The following is a 19,560-nucleotide window of genomic DNA, read 5'->3' on the forward strand; positions in this document are numbered from 1 at the left end:
AGGCAGTTTCTTATTGTCTATTTGGGTGTTTCCTGGTCAAAAATAAGATATCTTATCATCTTTAAGATAATTGCGTGACTCATTTTTAACTCTTTTGACCTTTGGCCCAATCCTTCTGTCTTTCAGGAAAGGAATCGCCCCTTTGACCCATTCAACTTGCAAACTTTAGAGAATTCCTTAATGGACATGATTGGGACAAACCGTGACAAAGGTAAACCTCACCCTGCTGCTGGCCCACTAATAACTATCATTAATTTTTATGGAGGAATCATTTTGCAGGTTAGGACTATTTATACATCCATGCTTCTCTGTTCTTTTGACCTCAAAATATGCAAAACACTTTGCTTCAATTATATTTGTTTGTTCTGGTGTATTTTTCTGCCACTACATTTTAATTTATGCTTTTAATAATTTTTATTTATTAATAATCCACAGGAATAAATGTAATGTTAAAATATATTCGAACAGAAAACCATTGTTTCCAATTGTAATAATATTTCTTAATTTAACTGAATTTTTGATCAAACAAATGAAGCCTTGCTTGAGCATAAGAGACTTCTTTCAAAAACGTAAAAAAAAAACCACACAGTACAGTACTGTAAATTATATATTACTGTCTACTGTAAATACAGATATGTTTGTAAAACGTATTTGGTTTTTCATATTTATTCTTCCCGAATTTTGATCACTATAATTTTCAGTGATTCTGTCCAGACAATTTGCTGAAGGGAAAGTTTAGTAGTTGTGGGAAATTTTCTCATGTGATGTTTTAAGATCACACTAGAGTCTCATGGGATACCATGAGAGTTGATTTTCCTCTTGTAGACAATGGAAGCGAGTAAAACAGGAGGAGAGGGTTATTGTTTTTATGTGCTGGATGCATGGAGAGCCACATCAGGTGTTTTTCCAGATCTGGGTGAGAGAAGAGCTGTGAAGAGCTGCACTGTGGGAATAGATTTAGCTAGTTGTGGGTCAAATGTGTCGGTGAGAATGAATTTGGCAGTTAAAGGATCTGAATACTTGAGTGAGCACCCCTGGAATAAAGCAGAAAATCCTGACTGACAATCTGGCAAAATCCTCACCTCGAGCAGATGTCAGTAAAGTAGACTACGAACCCACTGCAAAAAAAGACTGCAAATATTTGCTACAAACCCATCTTTCTTGGAACTTCTAAAGTCCTTTCCAAATGTTTCCATTTAAATTTCCAAATAAACTGCTCCCATATTACGTCTGCATGAATAGTGCTTGTGCTTCTCGTGTGTGTGTGTGTGTGCGCGTGTTTGGGAAATTCGGTGAGTCACTGCAGTTTGGCATCTGCTTGTCATGACATTTATGTTGTTGTTGATAAGGTTACGAGAGGTCATTAGCACATCAATGACCTGTAAAACAGGTTCATTAATCCAAATCAGTCTGTTGTTTTTCTGGAATTAAATGGAAATTGTGATCATCTTTTTTCCCTATTATGATGAATGTTCAAGTGAAACAGCTTCTTGAATGAAAAAGAATGTATAGGGCAAGTTGATTGTGTCCATTGGGAATGGTTTAGAATAGATTGGCATTTGCTTATTGCTGCAACCTAATCATAGAGTACTGTATATACACTATGAACACAAACTAACAATGTAAATATTTTATCACCCGTTTTATCTATTGATAGTATATCAAATGCCTTTGTTTCTCATGTGAGGGTGTTTAAAAATAAGTCTTAAAGGCAAAGCAGCAAAAAAAAAAAAAAAAATGAAATCATGAAAAGCTAATTCCTCACTGTTTTTGGCAAAAAAAAGTAAGATGATTTAGAATACATGAAGAACACTGAAGCATTATGGTATGGCCCCTTTAAAGGAATTAAATAATGTGCCCAAAAATGTAAATTCTGTCATCATTTCCTCGCCCCAATATTGTTTTAAACCTGAATGACTTTCTTCTCTGGAAATCAAAAATGAAGGAATTTTAAAAAACAAACAACATTGGACCCCATTGACTTTTACTGTATGGACAGTAAAGGGCTTTTTTTTTCTTCTTTTTTTTAAGTGCCCCTGTTATGGGTTATGAAAGGTTCATATTTTGGTTTTGGGAGTTGATATGCATGGCAAGGTCAAAAACCACTTTCATTGTCTTTTAATATGTTTTTATTTTTACATTATATGCTCAACGACTCCCAAAACAATTCATTTAACGATTCATTTTTCCAAACCCTCCTTTTGCGTGACACTAATCTGTGATCATTGGTCAGGTTGGTATTATTTTCATTTCATAATGCCTGTAATGCCTGATAAAGCAGCGTTTGTGAGCGCAGTGCTGCTTTTTTGTACAGCTTTACCCGGGATACAGATATTTTACTGCTCCAAAAGTGGCACCTAGTGGCAAAGAATGAATTTTCATTTTCATTTAGACCAACACGAAAAGACCAACACTTGGTCGGCCAATGTACTAATGTTTCATGTTGACGTCAAAATGAAATGGCTAAAAACGACTTGTTCTTTTGAGAGACAATAACTTTATACACTGCATTTTCAGATATAAAAATTCTTCAGTGTTTTCATTCACTTAGAGCCGCGTTACACACCGCATGAAAGGTAATTTTCAAAAATCCATAATAGGGGCATTCTAAATATCATCTTTTGTTTTCCACAGAAGAAGGAAAGTCAGACAGGTAAGTGTGATGGCACTTTAATTTGTGGCTGAACTACATGTAACCATTTTAGTTTGCTCTCTGTCTGAAGTGGATGGTTTTCTTGTTTTTGCTCCAGATGTCCTCAAGTCTTTGGTTCAAAGGCTGTTCTGAGGTGTTTTGAACCTGTTCATATTTCTGAATCCGCATTATTACGATTGAATTTGGAAGAAAAGAAATACAGGATAGAATAATCCGAGCACACTCTCATTGGCTTTCTGAAGTCCTAATATTGACACAAACACACACACACAATCACAAAGATGCCTTTGTGCAAGCACACACACACAGATTTCTTTTGGCCCTCTCACATGATCTGTCTTGTGTAACTGTGACCAAAGGTTTGAACCAAACCGGTTGTTTCCTACACGTCATAGGTTTTGAAAAATCTTCCAGAGCTTGGCTGATACTGTGGTGACAGTCACAGCTTGGCAGTCTGATTTCATTATGAGCTAGCTGATGAGAGGGGAATATATTTGAGGATACTGTTTCTTCACATCTGCACAAACCGGTTCCTCTCATTACAGTTAGAACTAGAAAGCGCTTGACAGGGTGACCTGTAATCTGGGACGCTGAGGTCCGCTGGGTTCAGTCAGAGCTCAGTTTGACCCTGTAGGCCAAAGTTGAGACGGTAGCTAAGATCATGATGCAAGATGTTTGCCAAGCCTAGGCTGGTGTGACTTTGAACGCTGACACTGATGAAAGTGTCTCAGGGTTCACAGTTCACCTCATCCCGTATCGAAGGCCCAGGATACTGTGACAAAGAGTGTAAGCCAAAATGTCTCGTTTTTCAGACTGTCACTCTTATTTGAGATCATGTGATCGGACAATGAAAGATCAGCCTTCATGTTGAAGGTTTTTCAGCTTGCTTAAATAATTAGTATTGTTTAGTGTTGCAACTGCATCATTTTGATAATTCTGTATATTTAACAGGGCTGTCTGTTAACGTTTTTTTTATATTTAAAAAAAAGTTTTTTTTAGGAAAGAAAACTGAGCAGCATTTGTAGTTACATTAAACTTTTCAAAGTCAAAATAAATGCCATAAAAGCATTAAAAAAATTACATGAAGCAAGGTCTCATTTGTTAACATTAGTTAATACATTAACTAACATGAACTAACAATAAGCAATGTGGTTTTACAGAATTTATCAACTTTAGTTTAATGAAAATGTTTGCGCTCATTTTAGTTCACTGCGTGCATTTATTAGCAAACAGATTATTTATTAACAGATTATTAACAGTAACTGAGATTAATATATGCTGTTGAAGTAATTGTCCATTGCTGTTGTTTATATGAACTAATGTTAATGAATGAAAGCTAATTGTAAAGTGTTGCCAACACATTTAATTGACTAGATTTACAGAGATAGTTCACCCAAAAATGAAAATAAAATAATTTATTCACCAGTCATTCCAAAACCATATGACTTTCTTCTGTACAACAAAAAAAGAAGACATTTTGTTGAAAGTTTCAGCTGTTCAAACAATGTCAAAGGTGGCCAAAATAATTTTAGACCCCACTGAATTTCTTTGTATGGACAACAAAACCAGCACACGTTAAAAATCAAACGAGTGATTAAATGATGCCAGAATGTTCATTTTGGAGTGAACTATCTTTTAACTGTTTGCCTCAGATCAGTTTCGCAGCAGTTTGTCTGTTCTCAGTGCACCACATTTCAGTGTAGGGTCTTTTCTATTAATAGTTTAACGTGGTTTGTCTTTCCTTAAATCCGTCCTGTTAGCATTGCCGTGTGAAGCTCAAGGTGTGTGAATGTTGATGTGACTGTTGCACAATTTCAAGGACATTACAGTTTTAGTCTGATTTTTAACAGCAAAAGCTTGTACTGATGGCTCTTAAAGCCAATTTCATCAGAATCAGAGCTAAGAGACTTTAGAGAAATTTAATGAGACTTTGAAATGGTCAGCATTTAATAATGTTGTCCATTAGAGTACTTAATTCAAAATGCAATATAGTTCAATACGGTATATGTAGATCAATGCAGCTCCATGTGCAAATTGTTGGAATTTTCCCATTTTCAAAGTTACAAAAAAATCTAATGTATATGACTTTGGCTACAGCAGATTATTGTATTTAAAGAGGGATAATGTTCAAACTCAATGTATACGAGTCACTAATGAAATAAATTTGCCATTGAAATTTCTAAGTTTTAATATAATATAATTTTTTATTTGCATTGCAATTAACCTATTATCAGAACAATTCTGAAATGAAATTGACCAAATTGTAAATTTCATGATGAATTGCATCATTTAGTCAATAACTACTAAAACCATTGTAGATCCAATATTTTTCTTATTAGGTTTAAGGGGTCATTTACACAAAAATGTTTTCAGCCAAAAACGGGAAACTTTTTATGCGTTTTACCTCTTCGTTCACACAACAATGTCGTTTTGGGTACTGAAAAGGCATATTTTTGAAAACTGGTTTCAAAGTGCAAGTTTTTGAAAATATCACCGTTATCTTTCCGCTTAAAAACCCAATTCGGGAATCTTTGAAAATGGTGATTTCGTGCACGTGCGTAGTACATGTTAGTTATGTAGACATGTCAGAATCAGAATCAGAAAGAGCTTTATTGCCAAGTATGCTTACTCATACAAGGAATTTGTTTTAGTGACATAAGCATCCAGTACACAGAGACAACAACACACACACACAAAAAAATAAATAAATTACAAATTGGCAAATAAATAAGTCTATAAACAATTGTGCTATAAATGATAATGGAATAGGATTGAGTGAGATGCAGGAATGTTCTAGGATGGAGGGTTAACAAATAAATATAAGGATATTGCACGTTTATAAGCATAAGTAGGGAACATGTGCAGTACATGTTGAATTTTAAAGGCAAGTGCGAACAAACATACACAACAATGGCAGAGTATATGGTACTGTTGTTGCTGCTCAAGAGTTTGCTAACGCTTTTTAACCAAAATGTGGATTTACTTCACCAATATTACAACCAGCATCATATACAACATATAATCATCACTTCCCTACAGGTACTATTTACTAACAAGGTGACAGCACCAACTACTGGCATGGCATACGTTTTTGGCCGTTTTAGTGTAAACTAAATACACCGTATATGTGTATGTGTAAACGCAAATTGTATGTGTAAACGCAAAACGCAAATCGTTTTGAAAACGTTGTCATGTATACGTGAACAAAGGTTTGAGACACAAGCTTTAACCCATTTGTAATTGTGCTCCATTGTTGAAGCTCCAAGTCCTTAGATGTTGTATTCTAACCTTTATTTTAAGCTGGTGTGTCAGGGGAAATGTTGGCTTATGTGTATCTGTCAAAACAAGACTAGAAAGTCGCCCTGTTTCATGCAGAAGGAAAGACGCTGACATTTGGTTCCAGAGTTCAGGCCTGATCAAACAGCGAGAGGGGAAAGGGAAATGCATGATTTGCATAACCATAGACCAAATGTCAGGGGAACATGTTCGGCTTTATCTTTGAGGTGTCTCTTCCCTGTCAAAAAATACTGATGTTATCTTAATTGAATGTGAGCTGTAGGTTTCCTTTAAAATTAGGTGAGTCTTGCATGAGGATATTGGCAAATCCAGCTAAAACCAGATTAAGATGGAAGCATGGTAACTGGTTTCTAACAGGTCCAAGTTGATCATTAGCTGGTTTTTAGGTGACTGACTAGCTAGACTGCCATTACCTGGCTGGGCTTGTAGACCATCTGTAGACAATAAACCGCTAGAAAGCTCACAAAACCAGCTTGACCACTTTAAGCAGTTGTGGCCTGGTTTTATACTTGGTAGTTCATCTGGTGAACCCCGTAAACCAGCTTGGAACATGTTTCAGCTACCATTTTAAGCTGCTCGTATATTTTACAGAATAGTAATGTTCAAACCGGTAGAGATACTCGGTCTGTCCATTATGTCACTGTTGGGTCAGAAGAACCACAGCTGCAGTTGGTTAAAGACGTGCTGGAGAGGAACTTCTTCACCAATGGCTCTTCCAGCTGTCTTGAAGTCTGAAACAAGTGAAACCAGCCTCAAAATTACAGCCGTTCTTAAATATTTCCATGCATCACTTTAATATTCCAAAGAAAGTGCAAAAATATTGAATAACAGTAATGCTGAGGCTTTATTTATAACCGTACTCATTTATTTATATTTTACATTTCAATAAGTGTCTCCCATTATCTGTTTGACCTCAAATTTGTTCATGCAAATTCTCTCACTGTTAAAACAGTGATTGTTTTAACCAAATGTATGTTGGAAAGGAAGTATTTTTCCATTTCTTTTAGTACTACTATGTGTTTTGTGTTCCAGCTAAAGTCCAAATATCTTTAAACCAAATTTAGTGACTACATAGTGCAGTAAATGTAAACTCAACGTGCACTTAAATTCAAGACGATAATTAAAAAAATAATCGTATAGATTTTTGTATGACAGGTAAATTCCAGCTTCTCGTAGCAATGCATAAAATGTATTTGTTTTCACATTTACATTTCACTGGTGAGATCCATTCATTTTAATGGAAATTTCTTCAGGACAAAATTTCAGATTTCTCGATTGGTTCAGTTTGGTCAAGCAAATCCGCAGCTCGGTCTAGAAATTATTCCTGTTGTTGCTGTGCTTCATACATTACTATGCTAATTGGCAATAGACAGTTTACATTTTTGCCCCCACAAAATTTGCAAATATGACCACACCTTAAGTCGCTTTGGGTAAACGCCAATGCATTCGTTAATGCACATGCAATCTTGTTTTTAGTACCTTTAGTTATAAAGTCTGAAAAACAAGAGGAGGATACTTACAAATAACAGTTTTTTGTTTATTGTATGCAAGTATTGTTTGTTCAGAATGACTCAGCAGTGACATTTAATTCAAATGACTATGTATTTGAAGCATAGGCTTTCTTTAAAGGGCATTGTGCTGTTGATGAGATGAATCATGGGGTGTTCAAAGGTGTTGATGCTTTATGATCAAATCGTGATGCACAATTAATTTAGAATCAACTTAACACCTTTTTATTAGTGTGCTTTGGCTATCATTGGCACATTTGCTGGCGGTTGAACTTCTTTGATTTTAATTATTGAGAAAATAGTCCAAATATGAAGGATGTGCTCTTTTAGCACAGCACCAGCACAGCACACTAGTCCGAACAACACATGCAAGCTGGGAAACATTTGCCCTGTATGTCTTACAATCTCACAGAGCCAAATACCTGTTGAAACTGTACCACGCTGTGCAAATTTCTCATCACTTGCCATTGCTTGGCATTGGTTGAACAACTGAAGGGCAGAGCATCTCTGGGATTCTCTGTGCGCTGTGGGGAAGATTGCAAATGTGACTTGCAACAGTTCAGAATTTGCATAAAAGCCCGTCGAGGCTTGCTTACAGCATTCTCTGGAAGCCCATGAGAGCTTTGGTGTCATTTGTAACCAAAACTGCTAAAGCAGGCACATTACAGCTCTGACTCTGAAAATAAATCAACAGCTGTTTTACAGCCATGCAAATGAACTCTTCATGTAGTAACAGAGAACCCATGTGTGTGTTTAATTGGAAGGTGCCTAGGTGTTCGCTATGACATTTGGCAAATCCTTTGGGGACATGTGCTCATTAAAAAAACCTTAAAAACTATTCATAAATATTCAATAAATCTGAAAATGCAAATGTAAGTGTTTCATTAGTTATTAATTTATCTTTAAGCACACTATATTAACATTTTGAAATGAGTTACAGCACAATTCACAATGCAATGCAAGTATGCTTTGCATTTTCATCTATAACTTTGTATTGCTTTTAGTCTAAAAGCTTTAAAGAAGTCTTTATGCTAAAATTGATCCTAAACATTCATTCAGCCTTTACATCTGATGTTCACATCAGTTTAGTGAATTAAACTCTAATATTTCATCAAAGAAGGGTAATAAACTGGTTTACAGTGTGTCAGATGTCTTAATGGTTTCTTAACTCTCATGGCTTGTTTTTCTCATCTCTTTGTAGGTCGCATGGGTCTCAACTTTCACCATCCAGTAGCGGAACATATATTACCACTGAACTGTGAGTATCTCTCTCTTACTGTGTCTTATTAAACACATACTTTTCATTTCAGATGAACAAAGTGATGGATTTTTAAGGCTGCACATATATATTATTATGTATCCCCTCATATTTCTGCTGAGACAAACTATTCAATATACACTACCATTTAAAAGTATATGCGTGTATGTATGTATGTATGTATGTATGTGTATATATGTGTGTATATATGTGTGTGTGTGTGTGTGTGTGTGTATATACATTTTAAGTATGAAATATTCATTTTAATACGCTGATTTGATGCACAAGAAACATTTCTTATTATTATCAATGCAAAAAAAGTTGTGCTGCTTTGTCTTTAAAGAAACTGTGATACATTTTTATCAGGATTCTTTGATGGATAGAAAGTTCAAAAGAACATTTATTTGAAATAGAAATCTTTTGTAGCCTTATAAATCAGTATTTAGCTAGTTAATGCATCCTTGCTGAATAAAAAATATTTTATTGGTCCCAAACTTTTGAATGGTAGTGTATATGCTTATTTGTACAGGAACACTTTGTGTCTGCCCCTTTTGTCTATTTCTACCAATTCATATAATTGAGCAATTTTATTTAGGTCTCTTCTGCTAGAATTAAATTGTGTTTTATTGTTAATAAACACATTAGATTTCCCTTATAATTTCCCATATCAACCAATGCGAAACCCATTTCAGTCTTTCATTAGTGTCTTGTAGGCCCCAGTGCAATGTGCTGACCCTCAGTTTCCTTCTGTGGTGCCACCAAACCGCACACATGAGCATCTCCCCTGCTATGATTAGCAGTCCTGAACGCTTATATACACACAGTCAGTGGCACACGGCCAGAGGAACGAACATGAAAGGGAGGAAACGCCAGGAGCGTTTTTACCAGGGTCACAGGGACGACTCCAGCTAATCATGCTCATTAGCGTGATGGTTGTTGTAGGTATCTGTGTATCTGCTGTAGGTACCACTGAAAAGCTTCGAGTGGGATGTTTGAGGTCTGCCGTGTCTTTCGTGTGGTTTATGGACGTTGTTTGGTGGAAGCAGCACAGGAAGGAGCCTGCAGGGCCCGTGACCACTCTTAAAACCTCTCATTTGGACAATTTAACTGGGAGAATAGTTTCCATGTCCGTTTGTATGAACTCGCCTTTAAAGTTCAAAGTTTCACAGACTGAAGTTTGATAAGAAGGATTTTTTTAAATGATTTTACTACTTTTGCCTACCAGCCATCACCCAGTTTGACCACATTTTTATTATATTATATTATATTATATTATATTATATTATATTATATTACACACATATGTGTGATATAATATATTTTAATATAAATATATTATAATATATTTGTATTTATTTACTTGTAATAATTTTAGTGCTTTAACTTAAACAAATCAAACATTTAAAACGGCATCAATCAAACGTTTAAATCGGCATCAAGTTATTTCATGTTTAATGTTTATTCTGTGTTTTCAGCTTTACTACGTTTAACAAAAATATTACTATAAAACCCTAGTTTGTATAAATTAGCATTTTTTTTATTCTGAGACAGATTTAGTTGACTAGTCCGTGTTTCCAAACTGAAGTTAATATGCTGCCTTGCATGTCAAATGTTGAACTATTTATAACTTAACATGACATCTTAAAAACGTGTCTTATTGTGAAACGCTGAATAACGGTAAGATGTGCTGTGATGGCTAAAGACGTCCATCTAGTTCAAAAATACATAGTCAAGCACTTTAGACATGCCTCAGATGAGCACTGTATCTTTTGTGAACACCACCTTCACATATTTATACTAGAAGCAAGAAGCACAAGTAGATTGTCTCATTATAACCCCTGGTGGTCTGGGTCCACACATGAATCCATCTATATATAGGGCAAAACTGTACAAAAAGTGTCATGCTGGTGTTCATTTCACACGTTAAGAGGACAGAGTTTGTCAGACTCCGTGTTCTTGCTCTGGATCCCAGTGTGTCAAGATTGTGAGTGATATGCTGTGACTTGTATTAAGAATCAGCCCGAGGGACTTCCACCAGTTGTGGTTTCTCGCTCTTAAATGTGACGGTGGTTATTCTTTAACAGAAAGAGAAACTGCTGTATCACTGACTTTCCTTTTTCTTGCTGCCCTACAGTCACTTCTCAAATCCCACTGAGGAACAAATACCCCGTCCATCTCTCAGGACATGCAGTGACTCACTCCAGACGCAGTAGCTTTCTCTTTTCATTGTTGCTAGGAGTATGAGAGCCCCTGACATTGCCGGTTAGACGTCTTTATGTACTCAGTGGCTACAGGCAGTTTTAATGAAAACCCAAAAAAGTGAGACTCCACAGAATGAGAACAATAGCTCCCACTCTGAAAATGTCATGCATTCAGAGCCGTTCTCTATGGCTTTCTTCATAGACCTGACTACTTCGGGACACGTCAGGATATTGTTAAAAAGTGCATTTTGGGGGGCATTTTTTAAAATAAATTCTGCAAGCATTCATTAAATCAACCAAAAGTAATAAATCAATAAATAAATCTATACATCAAATTATTCTTCAGAAAAGGACAGTTTCCATAAAACTGTTTTCAACCTTTATGATTTTCAAGTAATGGCTGGAAATTCAACTTTCCAATCACTGGAATAAAATACATACATATGTGTATGTATATATATGTATATGTATATGTGTGTGTGTGTGTGTGTGTGTGTGTGAGTAATAAAAAATAATAATTTTACATGCATAAAAATACAAATATAAATTATATTTTTAACAAATATAGAAAATGTCCTTACAATCTCTGTGTCATTTGGATTTATTGGATTGTGTGGATTTGTTATTATATTAGTTAGATACCATGTCAGTTTAACTAATTGTTGCTCAAACAAGAAGATTGTGTTGTGTTCACCTGAATGAGCAAACTCATCTCTTGTGGCATCACTCAAAATGCTTTGCATACTAATATTGCACTGAAGTGTTTCATAATGCAATGACAAGTGAAAACAAGCTTGGGAAAAAAACCCTGTCTGTCTCTCTCCCTCTTCTGTCTTTCTGTCTGTCTGTCCCCTCGTTCATGTCCCTCTCTGTCCATCTTTCTCTCCCTTCCCCTGTCTCTCTGCTCTCGAGCAGCCAGGAGCTATGGTCGCAGAAGAGGTAACCTGTCGCCGTTTTATCTTTGTGCTCGCAGAAATGACGTGGCTTTTGCTCGGGCTGAATTCTTCCTGGTCTTTGAGGGTCACTGGGGGTCATTATATCATATATCTGCTTCCTTCGTGCAGTGATTGCATAAATTCATGTTGATTTTGCCATTGTTTTCTGCTTATTTAAATATTGTTTCCTTTTATGTTATTGCATACATACAAAGGAATATTTTAGCTATTGGTTTCCTCACAAAATAATCAACGGATGGTCAAATCTTATTTAGAAAGTTGACTGTTTGGAGTTAATCATGTGGACAACTCTCATAAACTAATTCTGTAATCCAGTAGGGTTTTGCGCCTCACATGTGATGTCTTTGGCTCTAGTTTGGTTCTAGTACTCGTCTCAAACCCCTTTTCCGCCATTAAGCTCTAATATCTGAAAACTACAATCATTGAAACTGTCTGAAAGTCCCAAATGTGGCAGGATGCACACCCTGATTCTATTTTGATTACTCATTCCTCATCTGGCTAAAATAAATAGATTTGCAATCATATATGTGAGCTCATTATTGTTCTTGTTACATGTTTTAAAAACGGATCAATTAAGACAGCATTTTGAAACTGAATGAAATAATTTTGCATGTTTAAATATGTTCTCAAAACTAGGAATAGCAATGGGAAAAGGATATTAGTGTTTGTGTATAAAGGTCTTTCAATCACAGTTTCTAATTTCTTATTTATTTGATTTATTATGTTTTAGTTTTTGCATTGCAGTTTGAAAATGTGCCTTGTTTAATGATGCTCTGAATATATCGATTGCATCCCTCTTTTTTAACGTTCTTCGGGTTAACATTTGATATACATGAGCTAGAAAAGAAATAGATTGTATTTTGTTTCATTTCCCTTTGGAACGATCCAGTATCATGTAATATTTCATTAATTAATAATTTTTAACCAAAATATATGGTTGTTAACGCCATTGAAATAAATATCATAATATATGTGTATACTACCATTCAGAAGTTTGCATGATGTTTTTATAAGTAGTCTCTTATTGCAGCCAAATCAGTGATATTGTGTGATACAGTTTAAAATAGCTGTTTTGTATCTGAATATATTTTCAGATGTTATTTATTTCTGTGCTGCAAAGCTGAGTTTTCAGCATCATTACATCATAGTCTTCAGTGTCACGTGATCTTTCATTAATTAATTCTAATACGCTGATTTGCTCTTTAATGAATATAAAGTTACAAAAACAGCCTTTTAATATAAATGTTATGTCTTTACTGTCTTTACTTTTGATCAATTGAATGTATCCTAGCGGAATATAAATAAAATGGTAGTATATTACATTAAATTAATATGATCATTTTCAGTGAGTTTAATATAATTGGTGTAGAAATCTAGTGTTTTTTGTCCACTAATCAGTTTCTCTCCTCTGTCTTTCTCTCTCTTTCATCTCCTTTCCTGTGTGATTCCTCCTCTTCTCCTTTTCTTCTGTTTGTTTTCTCTCCTTCCTGTTGCAGGTCGCTCTTCACTGTTTCCTTTCGAGGACGGCTTCCTGGACGACGGTCTCGGTGATCATCCGCTGACCCCTGGCCTGAGCTCGCCCGGCCGCTGTCAGAACGGAGAGAGGATGGAGCGCTACTCCAGGAAGGTGTTTGTCGGAGGACTGCCTCCAGACATCGATGAAGGTACATGTACACCCCTCAGTGCTGAGCTTGAGTTCGGAGGGGATGTTCATTAATATTCATATGCGTTAAATGTACAGTATACAATGATTTTAGTGTGATATGTATCTGTTTCAGGTTTATCATCATTCTGTCATTGACTTATTCTCAGTTTCTTTCTTCTGATCACTCAAGATATTTTGAAGAATGTTTTGAAAGATAGTTGCTGGTAGCCATTGACTTCAATTAAGTAAAAATATTATGGAAGTCATTGGCTGCCAGCAACTGTTTGGTTACCAACATTCTTCAAAATATCATTGTATTAAATGATTATTGTATTGTATTAAATCATTGAGTAAATGATGACAGTTTTCATTTTTAGGTGAACTATCCCTTTAACTAAAACTTAACTCATAACTATTAAAACATTTCTGTTAACTGAAATAAATCTGAAATAAATTATTATATAAATACTACATGAACTTAGTTTAGGTAGTTTTCATAGCAACAATTATAATTTTTGTTCAGTTTAAATCGAAGCAATGAAATTACTCAAATATTATGTATTGCAGTAAGTAACAAAAACTAACAAAAATGACCAAAGCACGTAAAAATGTACTACAATTTAAATGCAAAAGGTCTAAAAAATCATTCTAAATATTAAAACTATAACCGTGTATAAATAATTGTTAAATAACACCAATCTGTTTGTTGCCTTGAAGAAAGATTGAGGTATGTCAGATTTTTTGTGGGAATGTGGGAACTTTATTTTTCTAATCATTTGGTATATAAAAAAAAATTAAAAATATGAAAATAAAATTAAAATTAAATTAAAAATATGAAAATAAAAAATATCCTTTAATTTGTCACTGACTTAAAGTATAAATTCAGACCAGAATATTTTATAGACTGTAGGCTTTGCCTTTTTAACCACAGAAAAACACCAGACAATATTCATAGCAATGAACTGCCTTTAAAAGAATCAGAGTCCACAGCATTGTTATTCAGGAGATGCAGTGACTGCTTGATTTTCTTACGTTTAACATTTAAAATCCTAAATACGTTTCATTTTTCCAACAGATGAGATCACCAACAGTTTCCGTCGATACGGTCACCTGGTGGTGGACTGGCCTCATAAAGCAGAAAGCAAATCCTATTTTCCCCCTAAAGGTAATGACACTGACATCATCAATACAGCTGCAGATGTTCAGCAAATCAGTGAGCGCGTGATTCCTCTTGACACTTTCTTGGTTTGAGTGAAAATTGTGAAAGTGTTAGGTCACAGCCTGGCAGAGCGTTTGTAATCAGCATGCCCCTCAAATGAGTCTCGTGTGTGTGGATGCTGGTCAGTGTGTAGTCTCAGAGCATCAGGAAACTGTTGTGTTGTGTGCGTCAGATTGCTTTCTGTCTTGTCAAAGTGCCTCCAGGTGTTCATTGCTGAGGCTCGAACAGACGCACACAGACAAGTAGTTACAGATACACACCTAGAGGGAGAAACCTAGTGCATTTCATCATGTTACACACGTACATGTTTGTGTGAGTACCTGGAGAGAGCTAACAGAGATTGAGGAGAGCACAGGTACAATCCGCATATCCTTGAGATTTGAACAAATATACGACTGGATATACTTCATATTATACGATGTATTTTTGCTTAATTCTTAAGTTTTTTTTTTTTTACTAGGTTATGCAGGTTATAATGCATTGTACAAGCTTTTGTTCAGTTTACGGTTAATTTTATTGCTTTTATTTATCTTGTGTGTGTGTGTGTGTGTGTGTGTGTGTGTGTGTGTGCTTTTAATAATATGATAGTATTGTAGTTAATTTTATTCAATTAGATATATATTCAAAACTATATACACACACACACATACATACATACATACATATTTTATGATTAAATACAGATTTATTTCAGTCAATTAAACATTTTAATTACATTACCAGAAATGTTTATTACATTTTTTTTATAGTTAGAAGTTGAAAGCTTTTAACAGTTTCTATCTGTAATCTGTTTTGAAGAATATATATATGAGTAAATCTCTGTGTGTGTGTGTGTGTGCTCTTGTTTTTGTGACGTATCAGGACACAATTCTGTACAATGACATGGGTAAGACACAGGTATTACAAGGAGAGGGTGACTTATGAGGACATAACCCATGTCCCCATTTTCCAAAACGCTTATAAATCATACAGAATGATTTTTTTTGAAAAAGTAAGTTTCTTGTGAGGGTTAGGTTTAGGGTTAGGGTTGGTGAAGGGCGATAGAATATACAGTTTCTACAGTATAAAAACCATTACACCTATGGGATGTCCCCACTTTTCACAAAAACAAAGGTGTGTGTGTGTGTTTAATTTAAAGTGTCATGTTTGTGATTTTTATTCATGTAGCTTCTGACATATAAATCAAACATACTCATTTTATGACATAAAGCACTGCTTTATTTAATCAGAAATACAATGTTATTTGTGTATTTTACTTTTTTAATACAAGTAAGACCAACAGCGCCCCCTAAGTAAATAAAAGCCCTTCTCGGATGTGCATTAGGACCCAGGGGAGGCTGCTTCTGCTGCACGCTCTGATTAATAAAGCTTGCTTCAAGGATGACCACAGTGCTGACCTGATTGTCTTGCGTGCACGCTCTGAGCACATATGAGCGCTTCATCTTACCGCAGGGCATACCGCATAATTGTTCATCTCTGGCCATTGCCGATTCCGATAACTTTCTGATAATATCGTACATCCCTAATACATATATACGTGTGTGTGTGTATTGTTGTTATTGTTATTATGTGAATAATTTGAATTAAAGAAATCCATCTCATATATCCTGTCATAAGTCCTGTGCTCTGTGATTAAAAAAGGCTGGTGAGATTATGAAAAAAGGTCACTTGGTTTGATGTTTTGTTATATAATGCAGTGATTTCACACATTAAGAACGGTTAAGTGTCCAAGTACTCTTTGAGGCCACTGTATTCTATGTTTCTTCATTTATGAGATTTCTGCTCTGTATGCTGGTGTGCACTTTTAATTATTTTAATTATTTGGGCTGCAGTAGTGCTCATGCCTCTGCTTTGCAGTCACCGAGTGTAACCGCTGTTTGGAAGCTGCTCATTGTTCCTCCAGCTCGTATGAAACACTGATCCAGACTGAGTGAATGGAAGATGCTGGTCATTTTTCCATCCAGTGTTGTGTAAAGCATCATGACTCACAGTGGGCAGGACTGGGGTTAAATGCCTTCTTCAGGTGCTGTTATACGCTTCTCAGTAACACTGAGATTTATCTAAGAGCTCCTTCTGTTCAGAAACCAGCTGGAAAGCAGGATGAAAGTGAAGCCAAGGTTTCGCTGGTTAACATGGTCCAGTTAGCCCCTGCTGGAGGCTGCAGGAATTACACAATCAGAAATAAAGCCATTGTTTTTACTACAAACCATTCAAAAGTGGCTGTGTATTCTGATAAGTTATGATTATTTTTACTTAATTTTTACAAGCATAAAAGTTAAATCATAGTTGTAAATATATATTTATTATGTAAAATATATTATAATGTCTTTACATAATTTAATAATCCCATTAAGACAAAAACCTCTCAAGATATCTTTGTTATTCATCATAATCTCTAATTGACTAAAATAATCCAATATGAAATTATTTTTATTTATTGATTATATTTAAGCTGTAATGAAGAAACCTCTGGCACTCTTATATCCGATGCTTGTTGATGAATCTCTCTTTAAACACTTCTCTGATTTATTTTGATGTCTTTGACTCCGTTTCCCAAGGTTGTTGTTACTTCTCCGTTCTTTTGACTCTTTACACTCTCGTGCTGTCTCTCTCCCTGCGGCAGAATGCCTTGTTCTTCTCTTCCCTCTGGTCTTTCTGCTGGCTCTGATCCTGATGTTGTCAAACTGCAGTGTTATAGAGGGAAAAACATTCCTTTAAGAAGGGAATGATAGACGTCAGGAATTCACAGCATGTGCTCTTTAAAGCAGTCAGGTTAATGCCAAATGCATGTTAAGTGTGTATTTCCATATGCATCATGAGATGAAGTCCTCTGAATGCTAACTGTTAGTTCCAGACTGGTTGTCTTTATTCCTCCACATGCAGACTCATTTGAGTCTCTGTCGTCAGCAGCGGTTATGTGCTTCCTGTGTTCTGAGCTCTTCTGGTCTTGGCTGCAGTCTGACTCTGTGCAGCCAGAGATTGTCTCATCTCTCATGCTCTTCCTTCTGCAGGTTACGCTTTCCTGCTCTTCCAGGAGGAGAGCTCAGTCCAGGCCCTCATTGACGCCTGCATCGAGGAGGACGGGAAACTCTACCTGTGTGTCTCGAGCCCCACTATTAAAGATAAACCAGTGAGTGAAGCACTGCCACAGCCCACATCCAGAGAAAAATGGTTTAGCTCTCCGTCTAGACAGAAACACTGTTCAGAGGAAATTTAAATGATATATATATATACACACACACTTTTTTATTTTTTTATTAAAATATTTTAAGTAAATTTTATTTAATTACATTATATAGTAATTAAATGAATATAAATTATATTACAATTTATATATATATATAAAATTAGTGTAATAAGCTAATATAATTTACAGAGTAGATTTGAGATGCACAAATTATTTTCTTCACAGAAAACTAGTTGAACTACTAGGTCTTAAAACAAACCTGTTGCTTCTGCTAGAGATGAACAGTTTTTGGTTCTCAGGTCCAGATTCGCCCGTGGAACCTAAGTGACAGTGATTTCGTGATGGATGGCTCTCAGCCTCTCGACCCACGCAAGACCATTTTTGTGGGAGGCGTTCCACGACCTCTACGAGCAGGTGAATTTCTCTCTCATTTCATCTCTCTTGCTGTCCTCCCAAGTTGTAAATATGTCATTTATTGTAATCTTGTTCATTATCATCATATTGTGTATAATGGTGTGTTTCTCCTCTGTGTGTGTTTAGTGGAGCTGGCTATGATCATGGACCGGCTGTATGGAGGTGTGTGTTACGCCGGCATTGACACTGACCCAGAACTCAAATACCCTAAAGGTGCGGGCCGAGTGGCCTTCTCCAATCAACAGAGCTACATCGCTGCCATCAGCGCCAGATTTGTCCAGCTGCAGCATAATGACATTGACAAACGGGTGAGTGAGCTGCAATGTCTGTCATTTAATTCAACTCCTAATCAGGATTATGAAAAGAAATCTAAAACTATAAAAAGTACAATACATTTAATAAAATACAGAAAAGTTTTTTACATTATTGTATTTTACATAAAGTAAAAAAAAAAAAAAAAAAAAAAAAAAAAAAAAAATATATATATATATATATATATATATATATATATATATAATTATTTTTTTACTCATTTTATTTGAGCCGGTTAGCAACATTTCTTATTTTCATTTAGTTTAAGTTGATGTACTAAAATCTAAAAACTTTTGATATTAAAAATAATAATTAAAATAACAAAAAAGCAAAATTTATAAAATTTTAACTAAAATTTACAGTGGAATGGAAAAAATATATAAATGTAAATATAAAAGTACAAAAAATATAAATATAAAATAAAAAATTAGAAATATTGATTAAAAACTATAGTGGTCTCTGAATTATACTGAAATAATACTGTTCAAGTGCAGTGAATGAAGCATTAAACTACAGTGATACTGTCTGCAATGCCTCATAATGTGACATTATAATGTGTTTACTTGAAATTATTTGAACTTTGTTGCCTCTTGACCTTTCAAAACACAGCCAGAGTTTACCAGAGTGTTTGCATGAGATGCATCGAACAGCAGTTGCATCAAAGACACTTTACACACTTTGTAAATCAGCATAATCATGTGCAGTTTAAAAAATGTGCAGAATGCTATGAATGCCGTATTGACTAGACGAGTCCCAGAAGAGGTTTATACTGTACTTTTATAACTGTAATTCTAGATGTGATTGCATAGTGGCAGTTTCTGTACCGTGGTTTCCCTGCAGGCCGTTTCCATAAGGCCCACAATACAGACTGGAAACCCCAGAGCAGACTGTGTGTAATCAACATGACCAT

At 35.3% G+C, this 19,560-nt stretch overlaps 1 protein-coding gene across 4 annotated transcripts in view; it reads left to right on the top strand.

Annotated features, from left to right (window-relative positions):
- The window catches only part of LOC113069998 (cytoplasmic polyadenylation element-binding protein 3-like), a 30,771-nt gene that overhangs the window by 6,794 nt on the left and 4,417 nt on the right, over positions 1-19,560 (top strand). For all 4 annotated transcript variants that reach the window (XM_026243141.1, XM_026243143.1, XM_026243142.1 and 1 more), the window contains 8 exons: positions 127-211; positions 8,660-8,716; positions 11,833-11,856; positions 13,370-13,537; positions 14,594-14,683; positions 17,749-17,867; positions 18,224-18,338; positions 18,465-18,646. In XM_026243141.1, the coding sequence (XP_026098926.1) occupies positions 127-211; positions 8,660-8,716; positions 11,833-11,856; positions 13,370-13,537; positions 14,594-14,683; positions 17,749-17,867; positions 18,224-18,338; positions 18,465-18,646 (840 nt within the window). The remainder of the gene's footprint in view (positions 1-126; positions 212-8,659; positions 8,717-11,832; positions 11,857-13,369; positions 13,538-14,593; positions 14,684-17,748; positions 17,868-18,223; positions 18,339-18,464; positions 18,647-19,560) is intronic.

Source organism: Carassius auratus, unplaced genomic scaffold, assembly GCF_003368295.1.
Source record: "Carassius auratus strain Wakin unplaced genomic scaffold, ASM336829v1 scaf_tig00002667, whole genome shotgun sequence".
Taxonomy (NCBI): Eukaryota; Metazoa; Chordata; class Actinopteri; order Cypriniformes; family Cyprinidae; genus Carassius; species Carassius auratus.